The following is a 19,555-nucleotide window of genomic DNA, read 5'->3' as shown; positions in this document are numbered from 1 at the left end:
AGTAGAGACGGGGTTTCACCATGTTGGTCAGCATGGTCTCAAACTCCTTGGCCTCCCAAAGTGCTGAGCCACCACGCCCAGCCTAAGTGTTATCTTCTTAATGTTAGCAATTTGCATGAAACTTTAAAATTTTTTTCTTCTTTTTACCTTTCAGAATAAGTGTTGGTAATCATAACAATAATAAGGATCTAAATAATATTAATAGCAGCAAAAACCGAGAAAGTGCTTAACAGAGCAGAAACTACTCTGGCATTTTACATATATTAATTCACATAATCCTCAAGACAGCCCTATACTATAAAGTAGTGTTGATATCATTCTCATTTTACTGATGATGTCAGGAAAAGTGAATAACTTAAATAAAGTCACATATCTAGAAAAAGGTGGAGTCACGATTCAAAATTGGGCTGTCCAGATCCAAAGTCTATCTTCTTAGTCACCATGTTATATCTATAATGAACGTCTAACTTTTCATTTTGTCTGAGATTTACTGATTCACTTTAAATATATGTTACGCCAGTTTTCAGAAGAATTCAAATCTATAGCTTGTCCTCACTTGCCCTATCCAAATATTTACTACCCTATCTTGCCCCTAGAAGGTTCTCTGTCAACTAGCAAAATATGAATGCCTGCAATAAAATGAAATTATATTTAATCAATGACCCACCAATTCATCAGTGTCCAATATAATACTTAGATCACAACTCAGAACATGTTTTGAATTATACTTAATATTTGAAGTCTACCTTTATTACCATGTACTCTGATCTAGTAGCTTTCCAAACACACTTCACAGTTTCAAATAACAAATTACAAAATATTTTTGTATTTACAAATGAATGCATGTGTATAAATTGTATTATGCTATTTTCACCAAGAGATACGTTGTAATACTTTTACTATTCAAGGCTTTGAACTATAGTCCATTTACATTGTTCTCTACTATACAGTGCATGCCTTCTACATCATCTGCATAATATAATTTCTATAGATACAATATTCTTCTGTGATCTCTGTAGCTATTGTAGAGACACAGTGTTCGGACTCATATAACACAAAATATTAATTTAAAAAAATTGCACCATTATGAAAGGAGTCACTAAAATCATTTATGATAATACAGCATAGGAAAAAGTAGCATGTCTTAAAAACAATACCTTCTCCAAATTAGTTAGGTAAAGAAGCTGCCCAAGTTTTTTCTGAAGCTGTGATGTAGCAACAGCTTTATCATTTAGTAGTTTTATTCGGTTTTGTTCTACCTAAAGAAAATAAAAATAAAAACTTCTTTATTCTTTCAGAAAGACAGTTAAATTATATTAAATATGAACAATTCTCAATTCTCCAGTAATACAAATGTATTTTGTTTTTTAAAAAAACCCATTTACATTCTAATTAACAAGTTTTCAAAATAGATACTAGATAATATATTTCAAATGACTTTTTTTTCCTTTCAAATAGGAAATGTCCCTATGTACCTGAAGTTAGATAAAAACAAACTCAAATTCTATTATGTACCATTTTTTTCAGTAATACATCCATGGAATAAAGAAAAGTTAAGTGATTTGTTGCTCTGGCCTCAGTGATTTCATGAAATCCAGGAAAGAATTTCTCTGCCCTTCTTTCCTTTGTCCCCCTGGTAGAATACAGCAGAGAAGGAACACTCAAACAAGAATTTATTTTCTCAGAAAAACTTATTCAGAATTCACATTTAAGTGAGATAGTATATAATGAATATATCTAAATTTTTCCAAGTTACAGTCTCCAAGCTGTACAGAAAGACTTAAAGCACTAAACAAATAAGAAATAATAATGAATTATAAAGGAAATAATATATTTTAATGGAGAATAAAAAAGATTGGTGGAGTAATGTTTTTAAACCTGAGTTACAAAGACAAATTTATTAGAAGGTAAAGTTGTTAATATTAGTTCATCATTAGCAAAAGAAACACTGCAAAAGAAAAGGTTTCAGTTGTTTTTAAGGAAGATTTTTCTACTTCTGATAAAACTAAGGTAACAGAAAATGTCTACAAAGTGACTGAGAATATCTATTGGTCTTAATAGCACATACAAGGTTTTAAACTCAAAAACAGATGAACGTGCAACCTGGAGAGAAACAAGATGCACCAAAATGCTAAGCATGTATGAGATACGAAATTGCTCATCTTCGACCATTTTTTATCTACAAATATAATTTTCTATGGGTCAAATTAAAAATGGAGATTAAATACACACTTACAGTAGAGCTCAGTGCCCTGATTCTGCCTCTTCTATGGGTCTCTGATATCTGTGATATCTGCTTGCTGTTCCCTATTCTGTGATTTACTTGCCAATTACCTCGTGTGGTTCAATGATATGTAGAACAGGCGGATTAGGCTTTGGCTCCCTAGGATCACGCACTCTTAGTCGTTCTGTAGCCATTGCAAGTTCATCAACAGCAGACACACGATTCCTCAGAGCCATCCAATATTCATGAAGCAACTGAACAGAAAAGACAAACACAGTGGTAAAGCATGTAATTAAAACTGGTTAAAACCACCAAGATGTGCCTTAAGCAAACATCTTCAATGACATCTCACATTTTTTCGCTATGTGTCTAAAATAAGTAGTTCCTGGGGTCATTGTTAGAATGAAATGTGAATGAAAAAATCTCTATAGGACACCGCCTCTTTAGATTCTCAGGAACAGAATACAAAGATTTCTTGGTAGGACCAAAAATCTTTATAAAGTCCAATTGTAGGCTGCCAGAATCTCTTCTCTGTTTCATTTTTTAAAAATGTTTTTATTATAACATATTTCACATATTCAACTATGTATAAATGGTATGAAGAATACTAAAATACACAATCAAGTACCCACCATCTAATTTAAGAAAGAATAAATATGAATTCCTTAGAAAGGCTCTGCATGTTCTTTCTCAATTGTATCACTCTTTCCTCACATATCCCTCCTTCAATACCCAACCATGGAGCAACCACTATTCTGAATTGTACTTATCCTGCTACACTTTTCACTGAACTTATAGTGTATGAAACGTATTCTTAATAATTCAGTTATATATGTTTCTGAAATTCACAGAAATGGTATCAATCAGTATGCATTTTTTGACAGGCTCTCTTCACTGACTTTACATTTTCAGGTAGATCTGGTGGATATGTATAGCGGGACTTCATTCAAGTAGCTCTTCAGTGAAAAGGTCTATCAAGTTATGCACAAAAAAAATGTACCAAGACCTGGGAGAACTGCACAATAAGCTCTCTTCTGGACAAAGGGCATGTGGCCAAACTGATTCGAAAGGAAGAATACAAGGGAAACTGCACATCGTACCTAACACTTCTTCCAAGGCTTACTGTAATTAAGTGTGTTAATCTGCTTTGCATTCACAAGAGTAATGTGTGAGAAAAAAATTATTATAAACCAATGATTTCAATGCTATAAAAGTATTCCCCAATTTATGACATATGAACTGAGAGTACAAATAACTACCTTTCTGCATAAAAATTTTTATCCTACTTTAAAAAAGTAAAACTTTAAAAAAAAGAAATTGAATAAAAATATGTCATTATAAATAAAACACTTATTTCCTTCCTTTACCTATCTCACCTGCAAAGCAGTACAATGGATAACTAATCCAAATAAAACAATAATTGAAAATTAATGAATTATGAAATCTCAAGTACAGAGTTTTAATATGATGGAATCATTAAAGTACAAATATGAAAGGGCATATTGGTCTTTATTCATTGGAATGGTTTCCAGACTTAAAGGATGAGAAGTATTTACTATGTTCCCCAGTCTTTAAGGTAGTTGGTGCCTGCTTCTTATTCACAGAATGAAAACAAAGCTCTAATTTCATAAAATAGCAGTGGAAGATCAAGCTAATAATAGAATGAAAACTTTCATGGCTAAACAAAAAGTTTCATATAAGTTCCAGTTTAATAATGATTTTCTTATAGTAGTTTAATAAATAGAATGTCTTTGAGTATTATGGTATTTGCTATCCTTTATTACAACAACTACATTTTAGGCAAAGAGAAATTATGCCACTCCAATCCAAAAAGAAGATTTTAAAAAACTAGAGAGAGAGAAAAAGTAGCAGTCAAAATTGATGTAAAAAAGAGGAATTTTTAATTTTGGAAGGAAGTTTTAAAATACTATACCTTATATTCCTTCTTCCATGCTTCAAAGAGATCCATTGAAGTGCTTCCTTCATCAACAAATTCAATATCAAACCTATGCGATTTTGCAAATGATAGTATTGCTTTCATAGATCGCTCCGTCTCACTTATTGCCCAGAGACCCCGGGTGGTGGTAGGTGCTCGATCATCCACCAGTCCTTCTTCATCTTCTATCATCTCCTCAAATATTGCAGTCTGGCCTTTGACTCTGAAAACATAACAGAACAAAACAACAGTAACTGCTATCAGTGAGTGAAAAGCACTGTAAATGAGCTATATTAGCAAAGCAAACACAGAAGCAGGGTCAGTAACTTTTCAACAACAACTTTCAATGTGAGTTCTAAAAGAACATGTTTGGAAGTCTTTGGAAAAAACAAAGCAACCTTGGAAAAGCTGAAAACATCATAAATTTGGCCAGTTTTTTTTTTTTTTTTAATTCTATCATGTAGACTGTAATAAACAAAAAGACTACTGATTCATTTGCCATAACACAACACAAAAATCTTGTTTTCTTCCTTCACATGCAGAAGTGAATGCTTGGCAAGGAAACATGTGGGGAAAATTTCTATTTTAGAGAAGTTATATCTGTTGGAGATGAATGAACAGAATTTGGATAGAAACATGAAGAAATGTATTATTTACTTCAGTAATTACAGAAACAGATTTGACCTAAAACAGAATAGTAACATACCTGGATGAAAGTGGACACATTTATTATTCTAACAAGCTTCCCTCTGAGAATCCAAGTGTTTGTGACAATGTTTACTTATGGTTTTATTAAAGTAATAACATATTTGATTGTGTCATTCTTTATTCTTGAAGAAGTTATGCCAGATACTATAAGTTCTACCTTGAATAGCAGTAAAATGCTAGTAAAATCTGTATAATTCAAACCCATTGGACTCTAGAGTCTGGGATTTTACCACTCCCCAAAACTGCACCTCAATTAATTATATATTACTACACTATGAACATTTAGGGGGTAACTTCTGGATAGGTAAAACTGGGCATATTAAACAATCAAAATGCCAAAGGTGTACTAATCAATTTAATTAAAGAAACAATATAATAAAGGTTACTGTGGGGGAAAATATAGCCATATAAAATACTGAGTCTTGAAAAATGTTTCATTTTCTTGACGGGTAATAATCAAATAGAGAACTTACGTGTTGGAAAATAGCTTTGATTCATACTCTGTGAACAATTCATCAGCTTTACAAAAGACACAGCTGAAAAAAAAAGATTAACAGAGAAATATTCACAAACATAACCAGCAATCTGATAATTTTAAGGAGAAGCTTAGTATTTTAATTTCATATCTCTTTCTACTAGAAACGTCATTTTAGAAAAAAAAAAATTACATGGTTTTTCACACCTTGTCCTTGAGACTTTATTTTTTTTAAATTAGATTGATAATCTCTTTCTACTTCTGTCTCAATTAAAACGAAAAAACCTTTACTATATGAGTCAATTGTTTCTTCTCTAAGAAATCTAACTTAAAGAAATGGTATCATTTCATTGTATGATTTCTTCCATTACCTACCAGTTGAGAGGAAGTCTGGCTGGTCGGAGGTGGCAGACTGTTGCAGACTCAATAACATTACGAGATGGAGGTCCCTCCAGGTTTTTTACAGCCTCTCTTACTAGCTTCTGGCATTTATTTAGCTCTTCCATTTGTGTTGTAAGTAAGAACTGAAGACCTCTGCAGTCACGGAACCTGATTCCCACATCAGCACCACACACAACACAAAGAAAAGAATAATAGGTCAATTTCCTCAAATTCAGAAAATGGTTGCCAAACAAAGTGTTAAAGAAACTGTTTGTTGTTTGTTTGTTTGTTTGTTTGTTTAACCAGCAACATTTGACTGAGTTTTCATACAGTGTATTCAAAGTATAATATTGGGCTGTCTACTGTAAAAGACACCAAAAAAATTTGATAGTCCTGTGATCAGGAACTGAAAAAGAGCAGGAAAAATGTATGTCTCTGTCTCAGATATCTTTGAAAGTGTACGACTGCCACATTCTTCCGTTTTAAGCCTGACTACAGATAGCCCTCCTGACATCCTTCCTCTATATGAGGAGGTGCCTGCAGGATGAAACATAAAAGCAGAAAATTGGGAAGAAAGAAGAAAAATGGCTAAGAGTTATATTCCTTGGTTGAATATATATATGTATATACATTTAATTAAATCTGTAATTACACACTATACACGAGGCACTTTGCCAAGCACTTTTCCTGTATAATTTCTTTCTTTCTTTTTTTTTTTTTTTTTGAGACGGAGTCTGGCTCTGTCGCTCGGGCTGGAGTACAGTGGCCGGATCTCAGCTCATTGCAAGCTCTGCCTCCTGGGTTCATGCCATCCTCCTGCCTCAGCCTCCCGAGTAGCTGGGACTACAGGCGCCCGCCACTTCGCCTGGCTAGTTTTTTGTATCTTTAGTAGAGACGAGGTTTCACTGTGTTAGCCAGGATGGTCTCGATCTCCTGACCTCGTGATCCGCCCGTCTCGGCCTCCCAAAGCGCTGGGATTACAGGCTTGAGCCACCGCGCCCGGCCTTCCTGTATAATTTCAATAGTTACTAATGTGCTCACATTATGAAGTGTAAAATATTAAAGTAACTAAAGTAACAAAGGTATGTGGCAGTTGTGAGTTAAACCCAATTATGGTACCCATAAAAAAAGGCTGCAAAAAAGAAGTATGAATGTGTGTGTATAAGTTTATGAATGGAGAAAAAAAGTCAGTAATAATGAAAAATTAGAAACTAAAAAATACAAGGATTTCTTTGCTTTCAAAGTTATGATAGACACTTTTTCTTCCTGTTTTCTTACTTCTCTGACATAGAAAGCTTGCCAGTTTGTTGCTTGTAGTTGCTGGTTATTTCATTTAGCACTCGCTGAACAAGCTCCTCATCAATAGTAAATTCTATTGCTCTGTGGATCACATTTAGCCACCAAGGAGAATTAGAATGAATCTGTAAAAAAGGTAGCAGTTAATCAATTATTATTTTTTTTTTAGTACTCACAAAGCTTCCATCAATGGGCAGGGTGGTGTCAAAATTCAAAGAAAGTAATAAATGCTATTCTCAAAGGGACTATCACAGAGGGGAGATGAGTATACATATTCTATGTACAATGCTCGCTTCCTCTTTTGAAAATATAATTAAAGAGAAACCCCTATTTCCTAGCTACTCTGCATAAATGAGAATTTGTTGTATGCATTTACATAACAAGGCTGTAACTAAAAAAATTATTTACACCAAATGAAAATTCAATAATGGCTAATGTGAAAAGGTCACAGGTCTCTTTATCAGCGTAAGAAAGCCTTCATTCTAATCTTTAACTAATTGAACTAGATTCTACTTAATGAATAATCTACAATAACTAACAAAATTATATCCCAGAATACTAATTAATAAATCAGAAAGACAAAAATTTGCAACACCTGATTTAAACATTGAAAATAAAAGTGTATTTGTGTAACCTCTTTAGATTTTGCTACTGATTTCATAAAAGTGAAATTTTAGAAATGACAAATGGTATAAATTCTGCAGGAAAAATACCTGTGGTTCTAATGTTTTAACATTTTAAAACATCTCAGAAACAAGATAAAAAGGAGGGTATAGAAGTCTTTACTTTCTTCAAAAGACAACTGCTATATACACAAGGTCAGAGAAAACCCATGAGTTCAAAAGAAAGAGAACTCAAATAGTTGACTTATTTATGCATCTGTTCATTCAACCAATAATCATTGCTAACAGTTAAATAAACTTGTATTGTGGATCAGGCAATGTACTAGGTGCTAGGAATTCCAAGATGTAAAAAAATTCAAGTTTTTCCCCACAAAAAAACCAAAACCCAAAATGATATCTGGAGACAAATACAAGTAAGAAATACTGCATTTTGGCATACCTTTCTTTGAAGCTCATGAATAGTCTGCTGCACAGGATATAAAGCTTGCTGGGCTTCAGCAACTTCTGTATTACACTTGCTCATATAGTGCTCTCGCAGCTGTTTGGCCTGTGTTGAAACAGAGAATATAAACTGTCACTCCCAATCCAGAATATAATTCAGTATGATGTTTCAAGAAGAATGGCTCATTTTATATATTTAAAGCTACTTAACTGCATTTAAACATGTTAAGTGCAACTACACTGTAGAGAACATAAAAGTCACGCTAAAAATTCCTTATATATGGAAGTTAACAAAATGTACCTGTGCAAGTAACAAAATTTAAGAAACACCAAAGACTTGTCTGCCAAATTTTTATTTAAATTATTTTTTTAGTTAGAATAAGCAAAGAGGGGAGAAAAAGAACAGTAATATTTCAAATGATAGGCAAAGCAAAGACACCTTTCTAAAACTTGGCTAATTGAGTTATTAAAATTTCTTAGAGTTACTGTGGTTTAAAAATAATCCTTGAGAATATATAGTAATATAGGTGTTAGGGACTAAATTTTGTTTCCCCAAAATTCATATGCTGAAGTCCTAAGAAAGTAGATTTTAAATGTTCTCACTACACACACACACACACACACACACAAACACACAAATAAAAATAGGTAATTGACATGTTAATTAGTTTGACTTAGCCATTCTTTTTTTTTTTTTTTAATTACAAATTAAGTTCTAGGCTACATGTGCACTACGTGCAGGTTTGTTACATATGTATACATGTGCCATGTTGGTGTGCTGCACCCATTAACTTGTCATTTACATTAGGTATATCTCCTAATACTATCCCTCCCCCCACCCCACAATAGGCCCCAGTGCGTGATGTTCCCCTTCCTGTGTCCAAATGATCTCACTGTTCATTTCCCACCTATGAGTGAGAACATGTGGTGATTGGTTTTCTGTTCTTGCAATAGTTTGTTGAGAATGATGGTTTCCAGCTGCATCCATGTCCCTACAAAAGACACGAACTCATCTTTTTTTATGGATGCATAGTATTCCATGGTGTATATGTGCCACATTTTCTTAATCCAGTCTGTCACTGATGGACATTTGGGTTGATTCCAAGTCTTTGCTATTGTGAATAGTGCCGCAATAAACATACACGTGCATGTGTCTTTATAGCAGCATGATTTATAATCCTTTGGGTATATACCCAGTAATGGGATGGCTGGGTCAAATGGTATTTCTACACTGTTTTCCACAATGGTTGAACTAGTTTCCAGTACCACCAACAGTGTAAAAGTGTTCCTATTTCTCCACATCCTCTCCAGCACCTGTTGTTTCCTAACTTTTTAAAGATTGCCATTCTAACTGGTGTGAGATGGTATCTCATTGTGGTTTTGATTCGCATTTCTCTGATGGCTAGTGATGATGAGCATTTTTTCATGTGTCTGTTGGCTGCATAAATGTCTTCTTTTGAGAAGTGTCTGTTCATATCCTTTGCCCACTTTTTGATGAGGCTGTTTTTTTTCTTGTAAATTTGTTTGAGTTCTTTATAGGTTCTGGATATTAGCCCTTTGTCAGATGAGTAGATTGCAAAAATTTTCTCCCATTCTATAGGTTGCCTGTTCACTCTGATGGTAGTTTCTTTTGCTGTGCAGACGCTCTTTAGTTTAATTAGATCCCATTTGTCAATTTTGGCTTTTGTTGCTGTTGCTTTTGGTGTATTAGACATGAAGTCCTTGCCCATGCCTATGTCCTGAATGGTATTACCTAGGTTTTCTTCTAGATTTAGCCATTCTAGTATCTACATATATCAAAATATCACTCTCTACTCATAAATATATAAAATATTTGTTAATTAAAATAGTTTACCAGGGCCCCTCCATCCCCAAAACCACCAGTTTTAAAAAGGCTGTGCATATCTCATTTTTTATCTTGTTGACACAAATAAAGGCTCCATTTATAGGCTCAATACATTTCAAACATACCTCTTTTGATTTAGCTCTTTAATGTTTAACAACAGCAAAAATCCCTGGAAGAATGTGCATAATAAGCTATTAACAATTTATAGTAAAATAATTTATAATATCACTCTTCGATGTCATTCTTTTCAAAAACAGGCAACACTTTTTGTAGAGGAAACTTCTTTGAGAGAACTACCACCAAAAATTTGACTTTATTTACCCCCTTAAAAAATACAGAGAAAGGTGGAGAGAGTGCAAAAGTTTGTATATTTACTAAGCTACATCTTTTGTAGATCTGCCATGAGATCAAAGTTTCCTTTTTAAAACTCATTTATTTACCTCCCATTCTGTTGGCTACCAACAGCCATATCTACAACAAACATTTATCACATAATTGCAGGTAGATCAGCAGAGAAGCCAAATAATACGTACTGCTGCCATTCTCTGCTACCCAAAATCACGACAAAATTTGAAACATCAAAGTAACAGGAAAACGTGATTACACTTATTCATACGTTGTATGTCCTAGGATATATCAACTATATGGAGCATAAAGTTTGAAGAAAATATACTTTCATAGAAAGAATGAAAAAAATAATAATTACCTCTTCCTCAAGTTGGCCATCACGCAAGGTAGGCGGTATCCCTGGATGCTTGGCTATCAACAATTCCATCAAGTTATGGGTAGCATGAAGTCTCTACAAACACATCAAAGGCAATAATAATGACAGTCAATGAAGAAGACTCTGAAGAGAACCTAATATTTATATGGCACACAGAACACTAACACCACATTAAGATCATATCACTGAATACTTTTCCTATAAAACAATCTGAGTACTACTACTTTGTTTTCTTTACTCAAGAGCAGGGTGTTAAGGTCTAGGACCTACCTGCCTTTTGTAACCTTTATCCATGCAGAATATAAGATTTATATTTAATTTTTCCTCTCCCTCCACTTTTTCATACGTTCCTCTAAATATCCACTCTGTGTACTTGTGAACATGTTAGTCAGTCCCAAGGTCAATATTCCGAATGGTAATGACATCTTATCTGGGACTCAAACCTGAACTTGCCAAAATTAATAAACCCATGCTCACTTCCTATTTAGCTACAGAGCCTTGTTTATATGAGTCAATGACAGATCCAAGAAGTCAATGACAGATCCAAGGGAAGTGTTATAATTAATATATCCAAATCTCCCTAATGACCTCTAAAAATTATCATTAGATAGGTTTTATTGCTTAGTTCCTTTTCTTTTTAATGAAAACCATGTGAATATGTTGATATTCATATGCAAAAGTGATAAAACTGACCTACTCTTGGAAGTACAAGTACTCTGAGCTATTTTTAAATGTAGCTTATATAGACTTACCTTGTCAGGCTTGTGTCCAAAACATCCCTGAATGGAATAGAATAGTAGTGATTCTCAAATAGTGTACACACAAATCACCTAAAATGCTTATTGAGAAGACTGAATCCCAAGTTTCATCCAGTGATTATGACTGTTTGTTACCATTTATCCTCTTAAACGTTCAGAAAAATTATTTTGTTAAAAAAACAAACAGAATACATATGAAACTGTTTAGTCTTTACTTACTTGAAGTGAATCAGTTTTGAGTTTTCCTTTGTGTTCCTCCGAGGAGCGCAACACTTCTCTGTACAATTCTGCTGCCAAGGCATACTCACCTAAAGAATTAAAATGTATTTAAAGTATGAGAGTCGGCCGGGCGCGGTGGCTCAAGCCTGTAATCCCAGCACTTTGGGAGGCCGAGACGGGCGGATCACGAGGTCAGGAGATCGAGACCATCCTGGCTAATACGCTGAAACCCCGTCTCTACTAAAAATACAAAAACTAGCCGGGCGAGGTGGCTGGCGCCTGTAGTCCCAGCTACTCGGGAGGCTGAGGCAGGAGAATGGCGTAAACCCAGGAGGCAGAGCTTGCAGTGAGCTGAGATCTGGCCACTGCACTCCAGTCCGGGCGACAGAGCGAGACTCCGTCTCAAAAAAAAAAAATAAAAATAAAAAAAAATAAAGTATGAGAGTCACATATTTAGCTCCCAATGTCATCTAGTTGTCCATTATTTAAGAATACTGTAAAAATAAAATGTAATGATTATAACTATTTTAATAAAGAAATCTGACTTGGTATTAATATGATTGCCCAAGTTTTAAAAAAGGCTGAGTACAGTTCCTTTTTTAATTCCATGGAATATAATGTTCTTATATTACATTTGAAATATATAAAATTATACTGAAATATGTTTATAATCAAACCTGTCTGTAATGTTTTGAGATTATGCTACTGGATAAACTTTTAATTTAGACAAAAAAATCTCCTCTTGCTGAAGTTAAAGGGTGTCAATCACTAGTCATTATGATGTTTGAAATTAAGGAAAAACTTAAGGTAATTATAGACTATTTATAAAAAAATTTAAGACACTCCGACCAACCTACACATAATGATCAGAAAAATATACTATTCTTGGTAGTTATTATTGTTCTTGGTATTAGGCCAAATAATTTGCAATTAAAAACTTCATGTCAGAAACTTAGGGATCTCACCTCTACTTCTGGTCACACAAATCAGTTAGTCTGAGATGTACGCTGTTTTCTACTATTAATAATTAGCACCTCATTCAAATAAAGCAATTCAAAAAGTATCGATCAAAGCACAGGCTGGCAAACTATGGCCCACGGGTCATTTCTACCCTCTGCCTATCTGTTGGGCCCACCAGCTTAGAATGAATTTTACATTTTTAATAGTTGAAAAATATTTTTAAAAAATTTGTGACATGTGAAAATTAAATTTCAAGGTCCATAAATAGTTTTATTAGAACCCAGCTCTGTTCATTTGTTTTTGTACTGCCTGTGGCTGCTGTTGTACTACAACAGTCAAGCTGATAGTTGTGCAGAGATCTTATGGCTTGCAATGCCTATGTATTATCTACTTCTTTACATAGGAAGTTTGACGATACCTCAATAAAATAAGAGATGAACATTTTTAATGGCTTGAATAATAGAATCTATCTTAATTGCTGCTTGGAAAATAAAAAACAGGTAAATTATAAACACTATTAAAGCAAAAATCTAACAGTGGCAAAACCATGCAATCAAATACCAAAAAAAGGTACACAGATGTTCTAGCTCTTATTTGCTGAGCAAGTTTTTTTCCTAAGTATCACACATACTCCTTTTTAAAAAAAACTTCAAGTTGGTTTGATGAATATCATGTAATTAGGACCATGTTCATAGTTACAATGAGATATATATATATATGCAAACCTTTGTAAATTTTGAAGTCGTGTCTTTTTTTAGCTCATATATAAGTTTATACACATATCTTAATTTTGGTAAAACATATATAACATTTACCATCTCAGCCCTTTCTAAAGTGTGTAGTTCAGTGGCATTATGCATATTCAGTGTTGTGCAAAATACCTAATTTAAAAGAAATTTTTGGAATAGCTCTTATACTACTGCTTTACATCTAGTTCTATTAGTTAGCTAATACAAAGCTTTCTAAAACACACATTATCAAAGAACTGTAGTCAGCCAATTTCTATTCCCTTTAAATAAGCGAGAAGATTATTTTCACAATAATAAAGTTACATTATAACGCAGGCATTAACATTCAATTATCTTCACGGTGAGTTCTTTTTTAGTTAAGAGTCTTGATTAAAGCTTTTCAAAGGACATTATGAATTCTATCAGTGTTTATACTATCATTTATAGAGAATAATTCATTTAACAATTTTCTCTTCATAATTACCACACCTTTTAAAGAAGGTATAGTGATTAGACTATAGTGTGAAGCAGCTGAATTTGACCTATTCACTATAATACCCGGTTTTTCACGTTTATTTTAAAAAAGACATGCTTTCTGAGGAAGACACAAAAATACCCATATTCAAAGTTACAAAGGTTTAAGTCAAATTTGGAAATACCCATTCTTAGCCACTTGATGGCACTAACATTTCTGAGTAAACTGCAGTGGATTTGATATTGTCAAGTTAATTTTCTCCAAAAATCATCTGCAGAAAATACAATGTTCAAAATTGGAATAATAAAATGTGTTTAATACCAGTCAAGGAGAATCTCAGAATATGAATTAATGTATCACATGTATTTATTTACATATAATATAAGCAAATATTTTTAGAGTTTGAAATTAATTTTAGATTTCTTTGAGAAGTCAGACCTTCACTGTCCGATCTTCACATTAGAAGAATCTAATTTATGTAAGTTATATATGTAATGTTACTTTAAAAAATGAATATTGTTTAACACATCACTATGAACTTAATAAAAACTAAAAGCAGCAAATCTATTAAAATTAAGTAGAAAATTACAATTAGGCCAGGCGCGGTGGCTCAAGCCTGTAATCCTAGCACTTTGGGAGGCCGAGATGGGTGGCTCATGAGGTCAGGAGATCGAGACCATCCTGGCTAACACGGTGAAACCCCGTCTCTACTAAAAAAATACAAAAAACTAGCCGGGCGAGGTGGCGGGCGCCTGTAGTCCCAGCTACTCGGGAGGCTGAGGCAGAAGAATTGTGTAAACCCGGGAGGCGGAGTTTGCAGTGAGCTGAGATCCGGCCACAGAACTCCAGCCTGGGCGACAGAGCGAGACTCCGTCTCAAAAAAAAAAAAAAAAAAAGAAAATTAAATTACAATTAAATCAGAAGGAATATATCCTTTATTAATGGACTTTCTGGTAGGGGATTTCTCTTAATAATAAACAATACACTGCTAGCTAAATTGAGGACTTTCTAGGGAATACTCTAGAGGGGAGATTTGTCCACCAAGTTACATGCACTATATGTGAACAATTTAATAGGAATATATAATAATATGCCTTTTTCTATTAGATATTGATAACAGAATTTACATTGTGAGTAGGTTGAAAGTGGTAAGAATCTGAGGTAACCTTCATATTACCATAATCAATAACATCATTCTTCATCTCTATGTTTTTATAAAGTTTTCAATGTGCTTCCACATTTTGTATTAAGAACAATAGTTGAGGTAAGTAAAGCACCTGTATATTTTATTGACAAAGACACTGAAGTTCGGAAATCTTGACCAATATACACTATTTCATAGGTTCCAACTGCAGCATATAAGAAGGCCCATCCTATTCAGTTCTTGTCCAGAGCTATTTCTACTAAGCTTCTGAGAATCCTTATAACTCTACCCAAGTATCTAGCACAATAAGAGATACTTGCCATTTCTGGTTCTATTGTGCTAAAGAGCTAACCACTACAGATAGGCTTCTCAAAGAGGCTTAATGTAAGAGTATTTCCTTATATTCTATAAAAAGCAAACATTTCTTTGAGCAACTGATTTCTTTGTACTTCATTTGCTCTTGTTTTAAATTTCTTAAGGTAGCAGTTGAAGTCTCCGATATGAAACTTTTTTCTTTTCTAGTACATGTTTAATGCTATGAATTTCTTTTTAATAACTGATTTGCTGCACTCCACAAATTTTGGTATTTCATTTTTATTCACTTCAAAGTATCTCCTACTTTCCCTTTTATTTTTTAACCCAAAGGTTTAGAAGTGTGTTTTAATTTCAAAGTATTTGGGGACTTTCTAATTATCCTTCTGCTATTGGCATCTACCACTGTGGCCACAGAATATACTCTGTAGGCATGAATCCTCTGAAATTTACTGCCTTGTTTCACAGACCAGAATATGCCATATCTGCATACACATTTAACATGTACTTGAAAACAATGTATATTCCTCTTTGGTTGGGTAGTCAATAAACACTGATTTGGTCAACTGGTTGACAGTGGTGTCTGAGCTATGTATGCCCTCACTTATTTTTTACTTATTCTATATATAACTGAGAGAGGGATGTAGAAATCTCTGACATTACACACTTGTTTATTTCTCCTTATAATTCTATCAGTTTTTAGTATTTATTTTGAAACTCTTATTTCAGATACATTTAGAATTTTTTTCTCTAGTGATAAAGTAACACCCTTTATCCTTGGTAATATTCTTTGCTCTGAAATCTACTTTAGAAGCTCCAGTGGTACAATCAGTTAGTAGGCAGTATTAATAAGAAATCTATTTTACGTGACAGAAATATAGTGGCTTTATCTTTTGATTAGTGTTAATGTATCTTTTTTCATCCTCTTACATTTGCATCTTTAAATATAAAGTGGGTTTCTTATAGAGAACATATTGATGGTTATTGTTTGTTTTTAATCCAGTCTGACAATCCAGGCCTCTTAATTGGGATATTCAGACCATTACAGTTTACGTGATCACTGATAAGCTTGTGTTTAAATTTACCATCTTGCTGTTTGTTTTCTAATCATCTCATTTGTTTTTTGAACCTTTTTTACTTTTTGCTTTTTTTTTGATAGAAGATTTATTTATTATTATTATTTATTTTTTTGAGACGGAGTCCCGCTCTGTAGCCCAGGCTGGGGTGCACTGGTACAATTTCGGCTCACTGCAACCTCCACCCCCAGGGTTCAAGCGATTTTCCTGTCTCAGCCTCCCAAGTAGCTGGGACTACAGGCGCCTGCCATCACGCCCAGCTAATTTTCGTACTTTTAGTAGAGACGGGGTTTCACCATGTTGGCCAGGATAGTCTCTATCTCCTAACCTTGTGATCTGCCTGCCTCGGCTTCCCAAAGTGCTGGGATTATAGGCACGAACCACCGCGCCTGGCTGATTTTTAATTTTTTTACTTTTATCTACTCTTTTGGATTATTACCTCTAACTCCTTGTTGTATTTTGAAGTGGTGGCTGTGGGGTGCACATTCTTTGCCTTGTCACAATCTACCTTCATATAATATTATACCTCTTTATATACAGGATAATAATCTTACAATATTATACATCTGTGTCTTCCCACACAGACTTTGTATTATTGCTTTTGTACATTGTACAATTACATGATATAAAACCCACAATATATTTCTTCCTGTGTTTTTCTTTTTTTTTCTTTTTTCCTTTGGGTACTCCACACATTTATATCAGACCATGTGAAGTAGTCCACAACCTCACTGGTGCTCTTTTCAAAATTTTCAGTCTTCTTCATTTGTTTTTCATGTTGGATAGTTTCTATCACTATTCTATACTTTAGACTTTATTGATTTTTTTCTTAGGCCGTGTCTAATTTATTAAGTCAATTTTCTATATTAGACATTGAAATTTTGATTTCCAGAAGTTTGAATGTTTTCAGTGTTTCTACTTAACATGTTTCATCTTTACTCTTGAACCTACGGAATACAGTTTTAATGTTTCTCATCTTTATATGGAAAGGTGTGTCCACATGGAGCTTATTAAAAGTGCCAGTTATATAACTTTGCTTCCAGCCAAGGTAGAGTAACAGAGAATGGATTTACTCTCTTTCCTGTAAAAACTAGAGTAACAGGCAAAATACATGAAATGACAGTTTGTAAGATATTAGACCTAACGCAAAAAGAGTGATCCATGACAGATGGAGAAGTCACTAATATTCATCCATGTAAATATGTAAATATAAGATGCTCTTTCTAACCTGCTTTAATTTTGTGCATAATATAGAACACTGTAACTTTACACATATACATTTTGTGTCTGTGTGGGAGGATGTGTGTGTACTTGTCACCCTCTGTAAGAATTTAAGGTCTGCAAGATCAGAGAGTTACTTTATTTACCATATCATCGTTACCTAGATGAGGTGTGGCACACAAATATTTGCTGAAAAAATGATCCTACAAATAATACTATTTTTAAATCAATGAACAATATCCCTTTAATGTGTCAAAATTTAACCATTTTTCTATTTCTAATTATTTTGACTACTTGTTTACTATTAAACTATTAAAGACTAAGATTAACAACTTAAATACAAATCTGTGTATCCTCATTTCCTCAAAAAAGAACTAAAAATGGAAATGTTTGGTTAAATCATATGTAAACTTCAAAGGTTTTTGAGACGTTCTATGAAACTGCTCTCTATTAAGTTGAACCTATTTAAACTATATCCAGTAGTGTGTGAGAGTATCTTTTCGGGAGGGATTTTGATTTTTTCTATAATAAACTTTACTCGGGAAGTGTTTGGAAGAATCAGAGATAACAAAGCAATCACCTTCTACCTTTAATAATATGAATGCCTGCTAAGCCATTGAGAGCACAAACTAGCTGTCGATGTGCTTCTTCACATTCAGTTCCACATTTCTTCTGCAGAGATGTCAGCAGCTCTTCCATTGTCATGGTGCTAAAAGAAAAGGTAGAGTGTGAAAACTACAAAGAAAATCCCAAGTGTTACTCCAGTTGGGAGTGTTATATCACAAATGATCAAGAGTATGAGACTCTTGCAGTTTTTGTGATATCTCTAGCATTTGTTTTTTGCTTCCATTTTTACCATTATTTTTTCCCATGTAAGTACCTTTATTTGATCACATCATTCTTTAAGTTTTTCCCATTTCAGTAAAGGTAGAACGAAACTAGAAAAATCTTCCTCAAGAACAAAGTACAACATGATATATTTAAACATTACAAATATTAAAATGTAAGACTGACTCTGAATCCCAGCACTGCAACTTAATTAGAAAACCTCTTTGAGCCTGAATATTTTTTTAATCAGTAAAAAATGAAGATCCTCAAAGGTTAAATGCCATTCCACCGAAAGGTTGTCTAACCTTAACCATTCACATATAAATTGTTTTTGGACTCTAACTGTACATAGCAATTTGTACATATACCTTTTGAAATTTACCATGTTCACTTCATAGTTTAGAAATCTGTAATTTTCATCATTTCCCTTATTTGTCTACAACCTGCTTAAAAGCAAAGACAAAATTGAATCCTCTTTCTATCTCTTATAGCCAAAGGCCAATTCCTGAGTTGCAGTCTGATTCACAAAAACTTTCTGGGACAACAGAGTATTATGAACACAAATTTCTTAATGTTCTCAGAATGAATAATGGGAGAGATAGAAAATATTTAATGGTAATCTAATTCCTTGATGTGGGAACTATGAAATAAAGTAAGAGCAAAAGCCTTTCATATCTGGTGTACAGCCAAAACCCTAAATAACAAAATAATAATTTTTAAAAAACCTCAACAATAATCCTAATTTTAAAAGAAATGTTCAAGGCCAGGTGTGGTGGTTCACGCCTGTCATCCCAACAGTTTGGGAGGTTGAGACAGGAGGACTGCTTGGGGCCAGGTGTTCAGGATCAGCTCAGGCAACATAGCAAGGCCCTGTCTCTACAAAAACATAAAACAGGTGGGGCGTGGTGGCTCATGCCTGTAATCTCAGCACTTTGGGAGGCTGAGCGGGGTGGATTACCTGGAGATCAGAAGTTCAAGACCAGCCTGACCAACATGATGAAACCCCACGTCTACTAAAAATACAAAATTAGCTGGGTGTGGTGGCACATGTCTGTAATCCCTGATACTTGCAAGGGTGGGGCAGGAGAATCGCTGGAACCCAGGAAGCAGAGATTGCAGTAAGCTGAGATTGTGCCACTGCACTCTAGCCTGGGCAACAAGAGTGAAACTCCATCTCAAA

The 19,555-nt window shown here is 34.0% G+C and overlaps 1 protein-coding gene across 6 annotated transcripts in view; it reads right to left on the bottom strand.

Moving 5' to 3' along the window:
* SHPRH (SNF2 histone linker PHD RING helicase) overlaps positions 1 to 19,555 on the bottom strand; it is an 87,914-nt gene that overhangs the window by 31,924 nt on the left and 36,435 nt on the right. For all 6 annotated transcript variants that reach the window (XR_004442920.1, XM_033235146.1, XM_033235145.1 and 3 more), the window contains exons 14-23: positions 18,135 to 18,256; positions 11,632 to 11,720; positions 10,637 to 10,729; positions 8,083 to 8,190; positions 7,003 to 7,145; positions 5,719 to 5,892; positions 5,342 to 5,404; positions 4,158 to 4,383; positions 2,335 to 2,478; positions 1,158 to 1,259 (exon numbers count right to left, since the gene is read on the bottom strand). Coding sequence is in view for 5 of the 6 variants with exons in the window: in XM_033235146.1 (XP_033091037.1) it covers positions 1,158 to 1,259; positions 2,335 to 2,478; positions 4,158 to 4,383; positions 5,342 to 5,404; positions 5,719 to 5,892; positions 7,003 to 7,145; positions 8,083 to 8,190; positions 10,637 to 10,729; positions 11,632 to 11,720; positions 18,135 to 18,256 (1,264 nt within the window). In the remaining variant the exon portion in view is untranslated. The remainder of the gene's footprint in view (positions 1 to 1,157; positions 1,260 to 2,334; positions 2,479 to 4,157; positions 4,384 to 5,341; positions 5,405 to 5,718; positions 5,893 to 7,002; positions 7,146 to 8,082; positions 8,191 to 10,636; positions 10,730 to 11,631; positions 11,721 to 18,134; positions 18,257 to 19,555) is intronic.

Source organism: Trachypithecus francoisi, unplaced genomic scaffold (assembly GCF_009764315.1).
Source record: "Trachypithecus francoisi isolate TF-2019V2 unplaced genomic scaffold, Tfra_2.0 Lachesis_group15, whole genome shotgun sequence".
Taxonomy (NCBI): Eukaryota; Metazoa; Chordata; class Mammalia; order Primates; family Cercopithecidae; genus Trachypithecus; species Trachypithecus francoisi.
Note: the sequence above shows the minus strand (reverse complement) of the source record. Positions and strands in the feature narration are given on the sequence as shown.